General features: G+C 38.1%; 1 protein-coding gene across 2 annotated transcripts in view; it reads left to right on the top strand.

Annotated features, from left to right (window-relative positions):
* The window catches only part of LOC139442339 (E3 ubiquitin-protein ligase TRIM9-like), a 193,390-nt gene extending 187,666 nt beyond the window's left edge, over nucleotides 1–5,724 (top strand). For both annotated transcript variants that reach the window (XM_071223137.1, XM_071223138.1), the window contains exon 8: nucleotides 773–5,724. In XM_071223137.1, coding sequence (XP_071079238.1) covers nucleotides 773–1,080 — 308 coding nt within the window. In that variant the 3' untranslated portion in view covers nucleotides 1,081–5,724. The remainder of the gene's footprint in view (nucleotides 1–772) is intronic.
* The last annotated feature ends 10,301 nt before the right edge of the window (nucleotides 5,725–16,025 follow it).

Below are 16,025 nucleotides of genomic sequence, written 5' to 3'. Positions count from 1 at the left end.
ATGAATAATTCAGGATGTTAACATGATAGGATGGGGTGTTACAGATGGGGAATCTTTGTTGATGGTGGTCAGACACGAGACTATAATACAGAGTTGGACATGCTAGACTATCAGGTTCCTTGCGGAGATGGGCCCTTTGCTTATGCTATCAATCACTTGTTTGCCTGGCATAGGATGTTGATTATACACAGGTCTCCATGATGTAGCTGGAATATTGATTTTTCCACTTGACACAACATTCACTGTCATGTTTAGCTAAGGTGTGAAATGTTTCTCAGGTATTGACGCATTACTTTAAAGCATGCGTGTCATGTTTTTTTGGCAATAAAAAATTATTATTTTTCAATGTTTGTGTATCATATGAAGCATTCTCTGTTATCTGTAAAAATGACATGTTTGACAACTGACATCATATTAAAGAGGAGCATGTGCCCAGTTCTGTTTGTTAGTATTCTTGATGGCAGAAAAAATAAAGTATTCCTCTCACATAACTTTTGTTTTCAATAAGAATAATTTAAACGTTCTCCTTACTTTAAGAAAAGTTTACCCAAGAAACATTTACATTTTTTATGTAGCCCTGAAGTTAGAGAAATTATATATACATGATGTGTTATTTGTCATAAGGAGAAGGCCTATTAAATTTTTTACTGAATCTATGCCCTACATCATTCTGATGGAGCTACACAAACTGTGAAGGGTTTTACTTGGTTGTTGTATCCGTTGTATAGTTGGTGTATAGGGACTTGAGTTTATTGTTGCCTTTGTGTTGCAGGCAAGGATGACAAGGCCTGGAGTATGTACATTGACTACCAGAGAAGCTGGTTCATCCACCGAGATGAACACACCAACCGCACTGACGGGGGCATCAAATGCAGCTCAGTGATTGGCTGTATACTGGATCTCAACAACCACACCCTCAGTTACTTCATCGATGATGAACCTCATGGACCAATAGCCTTCACCGACCTCCACGGTGTCTTCTTCCCTGCTGTCAGCATCAACCGCAATGTCCAGGTCACACTGCGCACCGGTATCGAGCCACCTGTAGAAAGTGAAGGAAGTGCCAGTGATGAAGAGTGAGATGTAATGGTCCTTCCTACTGGCTCCATGTTTAGTCATCCATTCTGATTGGCTCACAGGCTGACATAAGACTGTAATGCCAGTGTGGTTTGTTCATAGACAAAATCAGAAAATCAAATTGGTTCACCTGTACTATCTTATTTAAGATCCTAATTTATGAGAAAAAAATATCAAAATATTTTATGAAAGTTGATGTTGCAGATGCTTTAATAGAAGGTAGCATCATCCTTTATGATGTATTGCTAGTGATGTATAGTACATCCAAGTCCATCCAAGTACAAAGTACCGCTACATCATGTAATACCAGCCATAGCAATACAGGGGGATGTTTCCATCACAATACACTGAAACACCTACAAATGCAGTCAATAACTACCAGAATAATTCCTTGAAAACATTTCTGAAGGTTACTATGCATCAATTAGTTTTATGACTGGATACAGAAAATACTTGGTTCTAGGAAGGTTATTTCCAAGCTTTGCCTTGTTAGGTCGAATACAGACAGTGACATAATAATGAGACCATGCTAGCTTTTCCCAGTAAGATGGGAAGGTATAGTTGGGTAGCCTACTGTTTAAGGTGTTCTCTCAGGATGCTGAAGGCTCAGGTACACAAGGATAAGTCCATGCTAGCTTTGTCGAGTTTGTTCTGATCTGGGCCTTCTCGTGTATAGCATTACAGAAGGATATTTTCCCAACAAGATCTGATCCAGGGCTTCCGGTGTAGAGAGTTATACAAGGATAAGTCCATGCTAGCTTTCTTCAGCACTGTCTGTTCTGGGCCTTCCAGTGTAGAGAGTCATATGAGGATGAAGCCTTGCTAGCTTTGCCCATATTGTCTGACCCAGGTCTTTAGTTAAGATGGTTCTACAAGTAATATACACGTCATACTGTGTCTGTGACGCCTCATCCATCAGTCGTCTTCAGCTATATTCCCATTGTTTCCACATTAGTATTTAATTAACATGACAAATGAGTCAGCATAACATATCGTATGACCGTGTAATACTCTTAAATGTTCGTCATGATATTTAGGATACTACATGTCAGATGTTTAGGTATGGTATAACATAGAGTATATATACATATATATTTATTAATATACTTAAACAATGTTGATAGAATTGTAAAGTACCGCACAGACTCATCTCATTGTGTGGCAAAGAGAAATGTACATCTCTAAGCGCACTTGTATGCCAGAATGAGTGAATATTTGGTCAAAAAGTTTTTTAAATGTTTTATACCAGTGCTGTATTTTTTTAGAACATTTCATTGATATTTTATCAGGTACTGTTTTCGAGACATCATTTCAACATAGCATGCTCCACAAATGCCAGAGTTTGTGCATCACTCATATTTTATACATATAACATTTAGTCATCCACATGCTCATCGGGAAAGAATACATCAGTTGGAGTACTATTTGCTCAACACTATCTCTGTCATATACTGGACTTGATAATGTTTCCCTGGAGACAATGCCAAACAAGCACCGGTACTAACAAAAAAGTAAGATGATAATGACAGGTTTCAGCTAAATGCATTTGCCTTTGTGTGTTTTGTTAAATGCCTAGAGTTGCCATGTATTTATGAGAAATATTGGCAAATTGTTAATTTGAGACAATACGTTTGGGAAGCTTTTGTGCGTGACGGTCTGTGGATGGATTACAGCAAGTAGCATGTACTCTACATTGATATATATACCATATACATTATAGAGACATAAAATTATGTTTGACATTTGCACAGGTTTGACCATAAAACACCTACCTCAGACGGTTGTATCGACATTGATTTTCTTCTTCTTTTTTTTTATATTCATTTTTTTGTATTTTAAGATATTCCTTTCCATTTACAACCAAGCTCATGTTCTCAACACAACTTCAGTCTATGTGACATCTTTCACAATCTCAGCAAAGTTCTATACTCTAAGTAGGAACAGTGTCAGATGAAATAATCTCATAGTTATCTCCCTTTGTTTGCGACCTTGACAGTATGTGTATATCAGTACAATAACACGCCTGTGCACCAACAGTGGTCTGTTGTATAACTAAGGCAGATTGAGGCCTTATATTGTTACTCCAGCTAGTCCCTATGTAATAACTGACCACCTTAAGTGGCATGATGTCAGACCGTTCTAAAAATCTCCAGCCCAAAGAACACAGGGAACTTTATGAACATTTTCCAGATAATTCAAGGAAACAATTCGTTACAAGATTGCTAAGAAAACGTGTCAGGAGAAACATTTTAAAAATTTGTATAACTGTGTATGGTTTTCAATTACAACAGGTTTGATTAGGTAGAACGTTTGTTTATAAGAGGTTCTTCTTAATGATGATGATTATCTTTATTTATTCAAATCTTTATCGTGGTCAGGCTTGGTGACTCTGTTGATGCATGTCATCATATATGATCTGCGTAGATTGATGCTCATTATGTCAAATACTAGATTGTCTGGTCGGGACTCAATTAACATAGCTGGATTATTGCTATGCGCAGTGTTAAACAACACATAAACAATGAAATCTTAATCAGGCAATTATTTACTTTGTTTTAGATTGGCATTTATGTTCACAGCACAACTATGACATTGTGTTCATCTGACATGTCTTGTGATCATATGAAACTCATAATCTGTGATTCTTTTACATGAGGGGGCACAGGTGACCCAGTCATCTAAGGGGCTGCATATTGCTGTGCAGAGTTGCATCCCTTACGCCCGCTGGAAACATATGACTGTGGGTTTGAATCCCAGTTCACCCCATTATGTGTCTGGGTTTGTCAGCGCTATACTCAAACTGACATGCCATGACATAGCTGGAATACTGTTAAAAGCAGCTTTAAACTCAATTCACTCACTCAGTCTTTGACAAGAACATATTCATGTATCTTTGAGCAGTCTTTGGTACTCACCATCATTCACTCAGTCACTCTTTGACAAGAACGGAATCATGTTTCTTTGAGCAGTCATTGCTACTCACCATCATGAAGGCTTTACGATAACATTATTAACAAACATTAAGATAACACAACATGACCAAGATCATACATCTGGTGCCAGAATATGGTGCCGTGACCAATACAAAACGCAAGGTTATAACCAATTTGCTTTTATTCAAAGCGTTTTGACAATAGTGGATTTTGTGTGTAACCAGAGTAGATCAGATCCCAGACTTGAAGTGTGGGAGTGCCTTTGTTTGTGTACATTGTGTGGCATATATCATGATTTTATGAGCATTTTATATTTTATAAATACGACTTTACAACATGCTGTAATTTTATTTACATTGCAATACATACTGTTAGATGAGATGAACCTGTGTGTATTGAATCTACCCTGCTTGTGGTTGACATGACATGACATGATTACAGTAGTTGTGAGGAAAGTATCATATGCTATAGCATCTTGTGTACACTATTTGATGTATTAAGCACCAGGGGACATAATAATATGTTTTGTTACATCTTAGGTGTTGTATGTAATGTTTTAAGTGCCTAAGGCACACGCAACAGTTTAAAGGTTAGGTACTTGTTTTAATTGTTTAATTACCTCAATTCAACTAGGTTAAGCTTCTGATTACTTTCACCAAATAAATTTTGATACACATTAAAAATATAACCAGAAGGAAATCAGTGCCTGTTAAGATCATTAAGATTTTTTTTATATCAAATTTATTGAAATAGGATGTTTAATACATCAAATATGGTCTTTAAGGGGATTGTCTCTTCACCAAATGTTGTGTACACAGTCCTGTTAGCAGGGTAGATAGTTTGTCTCACTTGATGCTAGTCATGTGACCATGAATACTCGTGCTGTATGTCATCATAATCATCCATGTCACTTTCATTTGGTTGTGGGTGTAACGTTTACACAATGTTTTCATGATGATAGAAATCAGTCTGTTCTGTTTGAATCTACATAACCTAGCAGTGATGATGTTTGTGAACTATAGTGCTTAAGTTTGTAACCATCCTTGAAAAACAGAGATAGTTGTCAGTAAAACAGTTCATGATATGACTGACAATAATTCATGTATCAAATACTGTTACAGAAACTGCACCCTTTATAAGCGATTCTATTGTCAAGTTGAATAGGTGCATATTTTGGCAACAGAACACCCAAACACATCAGTCCAGCAAAGCCAGGCTCCCTATTTCACAAAGTGATCTACAGTAAGTTTTGGTTGAACAGTTACAACAGTTAAACACTTTCTTGGGCATATTTTGGAAGAGAGAATGCTATCCTGTATGTTCAAGGATGGTTCTTAACGAGTGTTGACCATTATAGAAATACCAGAACTATGCCGTGTTCTTGGAGAGGTCATGTTGAGATGATTGTTAGGTAAGCAGACTGCCTGCTCAGAAAGTAGGTGGGATGTGTATACTTTGTGTTCTCTGAGCTTCTCTGTGTTCTCTTGCAGAATTTGTTAGCTTGAAGAAACTCAGGTTTTTACTTGCATTGACTCTTGTGTTTTATTGAAAACATTTCGTCCTAATTATGAAATGGCTATTAATCTATTTACATTGATAATAATCAAAATGCTCTTTGAGAATGTTTTTTTTAAACTTTTATAGAGATTTTTATTTATTGAACTTTATATAACAAACTTTTTTTCTCTTTTTTTTTGTAAACTTAGATTTGTTTTATCATGGCTAGAGTTTATCTCTAATTTCAGTTTATTTTAAAAAAAGTGGTAAAACATTAAAATTTTGAAGTCTTATTCAAACATCTTTTTATGTTTAGCTTTGTATAATGAGAGATCTGATTTACAATACAGAAATCTGAATTTTACTGTTTATCAACAGAAGCTCTGTAATCCTTCTCTTGCATATGTTTTTGATTAAATATTTATCTGTTGATTATATGAACAGTTGAATTTTGATTCATTAACAAAGGGATCCAATTTGATGTCTTTGGATTTTGATTTGTACATAGTTTAATTGTAAGCCAGTTGAATTTTGTGTTAAATTTGTACATTGCCATTGCTAAATGTAAATATCTCCTTTTTGAACACAAACAGCATAGGTGCCACAGTGGAACAGTTCCACTAGCTTGAGTTTATTGTGTATATTAATCAACAAAGATGTCTGGCTCCTGTTTACCGATTCTGGTTCTGATATAGGTCATGTAAAAATGTATAGCATCAAATATTTGTCAGTTTCAATTCTTTCTCTATGTGCCATAGAGCTGTGTGTTGGATGTCTATTAAAAAAAAATAGAACCAAGATGGCTGTCTTGGTTTGTGATGATTTTGAATTATAGGAATTAGAACTTGCCCCCTGTATATTTCACAGTTCATTTCCTACCAACCTTGGGGTTTTGCTGTTCATATTTTATGTCCTGAGAATCAACCACATTGTATTTATTGTACATGTTTCTAGCTTAGCGTAGATTGTTCGTGAATCCATATTGTCTCATTATTTATGGCTTACTGTAGGTCTCTAGAACCAAAGACATTTTGTTTACCATGCATCATTTGTGCAATGAATAAACTTTCAGTAATCCAAACTGACATTCTGTTATCTCTGGTCCTGTGTTGTTAGCCGGTCCTAGATGTCTGCTGGACAGGCCATGGACAATAATGTTGGATTTAAGTCAAATTTGGTATGTGATGTACCTTACCAAAGACAGGTCACCTTCAACAATCAGTGAAATCTTTATATCAAATATCACGATTATGACTGCCAATTACTGGTCAAAGATGTCTGCTGTTGCACATTTGATTGTTTGTTGGTAAATGCCAACATTCAGCAATATTCAAGCCACATGCTGCCTATCACTACACAAGTCTTGACCAGGCAATCCTGTGATTGATATTATTAGCACACACAAACAGTCAGTGACATGCAATCAACCAAATCGCCGATCCTGACCTCCCTGATCCATACAGTTGACTTGTACAATAGGTTGCTGGGGACCAAATGAACAGAAAAGAACTCACACAAGTGAGTGCTGTATCCGCTAGGCTACCTCAGCAACCTTTATTATACAGAAGCCAAAAGAACTCCACACAAACTCACACAAGTGACTGCTGCATACGCTAGGCTACAGCAGCAACCTTTATTATACAGAAGCCAAAAGAACTCCACACAAACTCACACAAGTGACTGCTGCATACGCTAGGCTACAGCAGCAACCTTTATTATACAGAAGCCAAAAGAACTCCACACAAACTCACACAAGTGACTGCTGCATACGCTAGGCTACAGCAGCAACCTTTATTATACAGAAGCCAAAAGAACTCCACACAAACTCACACAAGTGACTGCTGCATACGCTAGGCTACAGCAGCAACCTTTATTATACAGAAGCCAAAAGAACTCCACACAAACTCACACAAGTGACTGCTGTATACGCTAGGCTACCTCAGCAACCTTCATTATACAGAAGCAAAAAGAACTCCACACAAACTCACACAAGTGACTGCTGTATACGCTAGGCTACCTCAGCAACCTTCATTATACAGAAGCAAAAAGAACTCCACACAAACTTACACGAGTGACTGCTGTATCCACTAGGCTATCCAAGGAACCTTTATTATACAGAAGCCAAAAGAACTCCACACAAACTCACACAAGTGACAGCTGTATCCGCTAAGCTACCGCAGCAACCTGTATTATACATAAGCCAAAAGAACTCCACACAAACTCACACAAGTGACAGCTGTATCCGCTAGGTTACCGCGGCAACCTTTATTATACAGAAGCCAAAAGAACTCCACACAAACTCACACAAGTGACAGCTGTATCCGCTAGGCTACCTCAGGAACCTTTATTATACAGAAGCCAAAAGAACTCCACACAAATTCACACAAGTGACAGCTGTATACATGAGTACACCGCAGCAACCTTTATTATACAGAAGCCAAAAGAACTCCCCACAAACTCACACAAGTGACAGCTGTATCCCCTAGGCTACCGCAGCAACCTTTATTATACAGAAGCCAAAAGAACTCCACACAAACTCACACAAGTGACAGCTGTATCCGCTAGGCTACCTCAGGAACCTTTATTATACAGAAGCCAAAAGAACTCCACACAAATTCACACAAGTGACAGCTGTATACGTGAGTACACCGCAGCAACCTTTATTATACAGAAGCCAAAAGAACTCCACACAAACTCACACGAGTGACTGCTTTATCCGCTAGGCTACCTTAGAAACCATCATAATACAGAAGCCAAAAGAACTCCGCACAAACTCAGAGAGATGCATGAAACCTAAATTGTGTAAGATGACACTCAACATCATTAGCTCATTCACTCTTCTGGTACAAACAAACCTTCACTAGTCCTTGATGCGAGGGCTTGAACTCACTGCTCAAACATTAGAAATTGTGTGATCAGAAAACAAAGCTTCAAAACAATTCTAATTTTCAAGACTTAATCAATAAAATAGTGCTTTAATATATCTGCACTTCATGACAAGATGATGGGAATGATACATTTCTGGATGATATGAAGCCCATCATCTATAAATCAAAGAAGTTTGATTTAATACACACTTACTTAAACCTTTCATGTTGCTTTCATCTGAATGAAGTCAATATTGTAACCACTTATATAAAACAATCATCTTTTGTATTGCACTGTTTCCATGGTGACCCTCGAACAGGTTCCCTGTGATGGTGCAATATACTGTATGCAGTGATGTAACTTTATATGGAGAAAGGCATTATTGTTAGGTTAACATACACACACGCATATTGTTGCCAGACATATTGTTGGGGTATGAATCTGACAGCAGAATCTGCAAGTTGCATTGGACTGGATGTGCAGGGATAATATTCACTTCTACACAAATAAATATCACCTTCTCCTTTGCTGCGTGATAGTGAGTTGTGTTGGTGCATTGTGTCCATATACAACAAGAACAATATGCAATGTAGCTACTTTCAATAAACATATAACATGTTGTTTACACGCCATAGAGAAAGTTAATTGTTCTACATTAATTCCTGGTGGAGATTTGTTTGTTTAGGTCACACTTCCGGCACGATTATCAGGGTGTAGACTGATTCACCGTACAAGCATGATCACATGTAGCAGAAATATTCAAGAGATTACATTTTCTTTTAATGTAGATATATGCAAAGGTAATTGTTTCCTGTGTGCTGTTTTTAACTACTAAGCAACTCAGTCATTCCATGCAGCCACATTGCCATAGAGACTGTAATTTTAGTGTTTTGTTTCAACATCAGTGAACGTGCAAGATCTAATTTCCATGATCGAATCAATTAAAACTAATTAATTAGCTTTAACAATGACATCACCAGAGTACTGCATCCCACGGGTTCAGTAGGTATGAGCAACTCTGGTCAACTGAAGTTTGATGCAAGTCAGATAACATGTGCTAACAATAGTCAACACAAGATAACTTTGGTCATTCTTTGGTCAACCATGTTCACCTGGGTTGTCCAGGGTTTTGAAAACAAACACTAGCAGTGTTTTATGTGAACACAATCATGATGTTTTGTGTGTACTTATGATGCCTCTGTTTTTGGTGTACACATGATGCCACTGTTTTGGGTGTACACATGGTGTCACTGTTTTGGGTGCACAGATGATGCCACTGTTTCGTGTATTCAGATGCCTCTGTTTCGTGTATACATATGCCACTGTTTTGTGTGTACACATGATGTCACTGTTTTGTGTGTAAAAATGATGTCACTGTTTTGTGTGTACACATGTTGCCACTGTTTTGTATGTTCAGATGCACTGTTTTGTGTGTACATATGATGTCACCGTTTTATGTATACAGGTGATGCCAGCGTTTTGTGTGAACAGATGATGCCACGGTTTCGTGTGTACACATGATGCCACTGTTTTGTGTGTACACATGATGTCCCTGTTTTGTGTGTACACATGATGACACTGTTTTGTGTGTACACATGATGACACTGTTTTGTGTGTACACATGATGCCATTGTTTTGTGTGTACACACGATGTCACCGTTTTTTGTGTATACATGACGATAGTTTTGTAGGTACATGATATTTTTGTCACTGCTTGTGTGTTTATATATGATGTCACTGTTTTGTGTGTAAGCATGATGTCACTGTTTTGTTGTGTGTACACATGATGTCATTGTTCTGTGTGTACCAAGGATGTCATTGTTTTAAGAGTTATAGGTCACAGTGGTCCACAGGCACAGCGTTGTACAGAATTGTGTTGCTTAGCCTTGATACACTGGAAAAGGGTCCCAGATTCAGCCTGATTATGATTATGGCAGTTTCATCAAAGCAGTGCATGACTACCCCTTGCATCACTGTACAACATGTCACTGTTTAGCAGAAGTGGCATCAAAATACCCTTTGTGTAGATACTGTGAAGCCTAGTTTATGTATTCTGTATATCTGAAATGGCACTAAAATACCACACGTTTGTACATATTGTGAAGTCTAGTTTATTTACTCTGTATATCTGAAGTGGCATTAAAATACCACACGTTTGTACATATTGTGAAGTCTAGTTTATGTACTCTGTATAATGAAGTGGCATTTACATACCACACGTTTGTACATATTGTGAAGCCTAGTTTATGTACTCTGTATAATGAAGTGGCATTTACATACCACACGTTTGTACATATTGTGAAGCCTAGTTTATGTACTCTGTATATCTGAAGTGGCATTATAATACCACACGTTTGTACATATTGTATAGCCAAGGTATTATACTATGTATGATGTAGTGGCATTAAAATACCCAAAGTTTGTACGTATTGTGAGGCCAAGTGGCATTAACTTACCCCAAGTGTGATGTCTAGTTTATGTACGCCTTATAACTGAAGTGGCATTAAAATACCCCATGTTTGTACATACTGTAAAGTCTAGTTTATTGTATTCGCTGCAATTCAAACCTTACTCACTTACCATTAGCAAAACAAAATTCCCAATTTTAGGACAATCTTGGTACGGTAAACAAAATGTTATACCCTGGTAGATACTGTATCCACATCCGTGTTGTTTCTTACATAAATGAGACACTGCAGACATAGCAGCAACTTTTGTTCGAAATGACTTCGTTTTCAATGTATTTGTATGCTGACTTTACACAAAACCAATTAACACATTATTAGGACTTTACTTTTGACTAAAACAATTGAGGCAGAGACAACCTTGAATCCAGCACTGTATTCTTGGTTGTCATAAAAATTAGAACATCAAAATTATCATTAATAATCAAGGTTCTCTTTATTTACAGGGCAGCATAGAGTTTTAAATGTTCGCTTTGTATGCCAAAAATACGAATCTGAAGCCTGTTCTAGTTTATCTCTGCTGTGAATTTATTTGAATACAGTCCAACACCCCACTAACTCAATATAGCCGCTACAAACGGCTTCAAATCCTCCTCACTCACTTAACAGCTGGTGTGTGCGTGGAAGTACTTTAGTCCAAGGGGAGTAACTCCATATGATCAGAGTTTTAGCCTTTCCGCACATATAATTACAAATGTTCTACAATTACATAGGGTCCAAGTAACGATCAGGTATAGGCGTCTTATGTGTATAATTAGATTTGATGTCAGGAAGTTTGTTGAAAAAGTGAGTTACTTTTGTATGATTTTATGTGAGCTTCATATCGTCCCATGAACTATATTACAGACATATGAATGCATCATGTTACTTGCATGTTTTCACTGCTGAATTACCAATTTGACCTAATTACGAAGAATAGTAATGGTTCTTAAAATACCATAGTGGTTGTTCCTGACATGAACAAAGGTAATTTGTGATCCATCTTCCTCATCAAAGTAGCCATTAGCAAATAGACACTCAAAATATCTGAAGACCATGTTAAACAAGTGACATATACAGAGTGTTGTTTCAGTGTTGGAAGCCACGTGGCCCAGAGAGTAATCTTACACACATTGCCAATGGTGTGTGGTATAGAAATTTTAAATGTACATTAATCATGAATTCGTTTAAGTCACTTTGCATTAATCATGAAACTTTCAGTTGAATCGCCTTTAGAAACTCTCTTGATGACACTAATGGATATCACTAGGAGTATACAATAAATGGACATCAAGCTACAAATCCACAATATTCTACCCTGATGAAAATGTACAATACTATAATCATATCGTGAATGTACATCAATTGGAATATCAGTGGAATTTCCATTTATATCGTTAACTTTCCTTCAATGAAAATGAACTTTTCTATTTCTATTATCAGATTTGTAAGCTTCTGTCTTGATGGATAACGATGATAGTATATCGGTGAAACATACTTCTGCTTGACCTGTGGTAGGTGCACACTAGCAAAAGTGAATCTTTTGAAAAAACACTTTAAGCTTTTTCAACACTTTCCCCTAACAGTTGACATATATAGTCGATATACGATAATGTGTTTACAGATTATTATCATGTTTTGTATAACTTGATAAATCATCTACATGTGATCACACACACATATTGTAGAAGTAATGCATATGCATGTATATTATATTATATTGGACAATATGTTTATATTTTGGCTCTGAATCAGAATTTTATTAGAAACAGTAAAGTTCACAACTCTAGTCTCTGTAACGGGCTGGTACTCGCACAACACGTCCTCTGATGGTTGTCTTCTCCAGATGGCTGGGCTAGTTCTGTTTCACTGGGGTTGCACGCTGGAGTACATCACTTGTTGACATCTAAGTTCATCCAAGATTCAAAATCTGTAACTGTAAGAGGTTGCTCTCATTCATGTTCACACTATCAAAAGGCACGTCTGGATAGGTCTCCGGTTACGCCTCACCACTTAAGTCGGCGTTTCACCATAAATGACCCAGGCGTACCTGCATGGGTCTTAATGACCCCAGGAGTCTTCAGACCCGTCGCTCGAACTAACTTGAGCCGGGCTTCATCACCTGGCTTAAGCTCAAATATTGAAATTAATATCTTAAATGGACTGCTTTCTTAGTCTGTCGATGGTTTTCACTCTTGAGGCATCGGTCCACTTTGGAGTTAATGTGTGCTCCAGAATGGGTATGGACCCTCACAGTTTGCGTCCCGTAATAAGCTCAGCTGAACTTTGTCCTGTAGACAGTACCGCAGTACTTCTACAGATTAGCAGAGCTAGGTGATCCTCTTTTGGGCAATTTTCACAGCCATCTTTACCATTCTGTCCGACTGAGGCAGGTGAGGTGATGATGTAGTGTCCTGAATACCACCTGACGTAGTGAATTTGACTTGCTGAGACTTGCGGTCCGTTGTCTGTCAGTGGTTACTCCGGTGTAGCCCAATTGGCAAATACACCCCATATCTTCTCGATGACATCAACTTTAGTTGCACTAGTGAGGGGTGCTACCTCAAAACATCGAAAGTCGCCCAACAACCAGAGATAATGTCGCCCCTCAGATTCAAATAAATCTGCAGCTACTCCTTGCCATGGTCTTTCTGGTAGACCTGACGTTCTCGAGGGTTCTTTTTTTCTGTGAAGGCCAGTGTCCCTGACAGAATGAACATGATTCTATTTTCTCCTGTTTGTTCCTGTTAATGTTTGGGCGACCAAACACAGGTGGCCGATCGTTCACGGCACTTACTACACCCTTGATGCCTCTCATGAATCTTGACGTTCAACTCTGCTCTCAAGGATTCTGGAATGACCAGTCGTTCTCCGAACGTCAGCATTTTCCTAGACACAGAAAGACAGCACAATATCAGAGTCATCTCTAGCTGCTGGTAGTACACTATTGAAGCGTGACGGCCATACATCACACGGCATCCTCATCACCAGTTGAAGCTTTCTGTAGCTTGTTGAATCTCCTGCAATTTCTTGTCTGACATAGGACGATTCTCCAATACTGTATCATCGAAGGCTTTCCAACTTTCCAACTCAACGACTGCTTCATTAACAGAATGATTCAGGCTTCTTGATAGCAGACTATCTCCTTCACACTGACATGCTCAGCTATAGCGCTGAATCTCATCAGTCTCATTAGGAGACATGTAATCCACAAAGGAGCCTTGTCGAGATCCTGCTTGTTAACGAGTGGCACTAATGGCTTGTGGTCTGTCATTAGACGAAAATAATCTATTCCAACCAGATACCTTAAGAAGTTTTCACTGGCCCATACCGTGGCCTTTTCTTTTTGTACATACCCTTTCTCAGCAGAAATTAACGTACGCACAGCGTATGCCACTGGTGGGAGTTTTTCTCCGTGTTGTTGCATCAATGTTGCAAGTCCATAGCCACTAGCATCCGCGCTTACCATGGTAGGCTTCTTGACATCGTAGAATTAAAGGACATGCTGCGATACCAGAATTTCCTTGACTCTAGCGACTTGGGTCCCTGTGTCCACAAGGACTGCAAAAAAACAAACCAGCTACAAGATATATACTGACACTGGGTGTGACCATACATTTGGTAGCTGCTATTTTGTGTGTTACAAGCCCCTGTGCCTATATCCAAGCCACATGAGACTTTAACAAGTTGTTCATGGTTGACGACAGACAGATTCTGCAGAGACCGACCCAAGTATATGTAGCTGATTTGTACAGTGCAGTTCCGTAATGTAACTTGGTGCCCTGAGATCTGCGATTGCCCTGATCTTTTCTCTACCCATCTCTCACTCCTCGTGTCCGAAACATGTAAGAGACTTCTTCCTGATTTCACACTTTGACTTGTTCAACTTGAGCCCATATGTCCTCACTTGCTCGAACACTTGCTTCGGTCTTAAGTCATGCTCTTCATCTGAGTGACTCCATATCAAAATGTCATCCATAATAGCCTCGCTCCCTTCTTGGCCCTTCATAACCTCTGTCATCTTGTGCTGAAATATTTCTGGCATGGACGTTATCGCAAATGCATAGGTGCACACCGCACAGTGTCTAGTCGCTTGATTAGTCCCATCTGAAAGCATACCCCACAAGCAAGAAGACTCTGTTTGTGCTGGAGATTGCTCACAACACAAACGTTATAACGATAAGTACAGTGTAGTTCCATGCAGAGTGGTCTCAGCTGTGAACTCGCCCTTGTGAAACAAACTCATACAGGCTCCCACAGGAGATATAGTATAATGAGATCAAGTGATATCTACATTGTAGATATCGCTGCAATGAAATTGCATCACAATGCTTTGCAGACCATTGTGACATCATTGGTTACCATGACATCACAATCAAATGACATCACTAATGTCTCTGCTACTGAAGCTGTTAGCAGTACTTTTTACACTGAAGACACTGCTTATTAAAGTCTACAAACTGAAAAAGTTGGAAGAAGATGTTGGATGATAAATAAAATCTCACCCTCGTGTCTTTTGAGATCAAATACATCAACACTAGTACATAAAAATAGAAAAACTCACTTTTATCAACTCGTATTGATATATTTCATATCAAAAGACACTTCTGTGAGATTCTCTATTTCTCCATTATGTTCAAAAGTTCATTTGTAACCTTTACAATCTTCTTCAGTAGACCTGAACTATCTCAAATAAATATGAAATATTTCAAACTGATTTTGCATAAGTTAGATCACATATTAAGCAGGCCTAGTTACAAAAGTATATGCTTTTATTCAATTCAACTGCCATTACCCCCATATACAACTATATCATGGTAATGCAGCATGTGTCAAAACCTTTTGAGTTTATAAGCCCCGACTTGTCTCTTGGCCATCATGAATCCACTAGCCCTAACTTGTCTCTGTATAATAGCGTCATCAGTACCTGTAGTGTTGTCATATGGGGTTTTATTAGCTTTCCTAACCAGACTGAAAAGAATTTTACTGGACTCAGGCTTCAGACGAATGGCTAAAGCTGCAGACTGATATTCAAAATCTCACATCTTCACAAATTTCAAGTATAGGGCAACTTGCATTTATTGCTTGATACATTTTATGCTGGTTGTCAGCATCTGCACTAACACAGTGTCACCTGTCTTGTGTTCGGCTTTCAATAGTGATAAATAAAAAAACACTATTATATTGACACAATTTATTTGGCATA

This window comes from Haliotis cracherodii, unplaced genomic scaffold (assembly GCF_022045235.1).
Source record: "Haliotis cracherodii isolate W230 unplaced genomic scaffold, xgHalCrac1.p SCAF_5, whole genome shotgun sequence".
Lineage (NCBI taxonomy): Eukaryota > Metazoa > Mollusca > Gastropoda > Lepetellida > Haliotidae > Haliotis > Haliotis cracherodii.
Note: the sequence above shows the minus strand (reverse complement) of the source record. Positions and strands in the feature narration are given on the sequence as shown.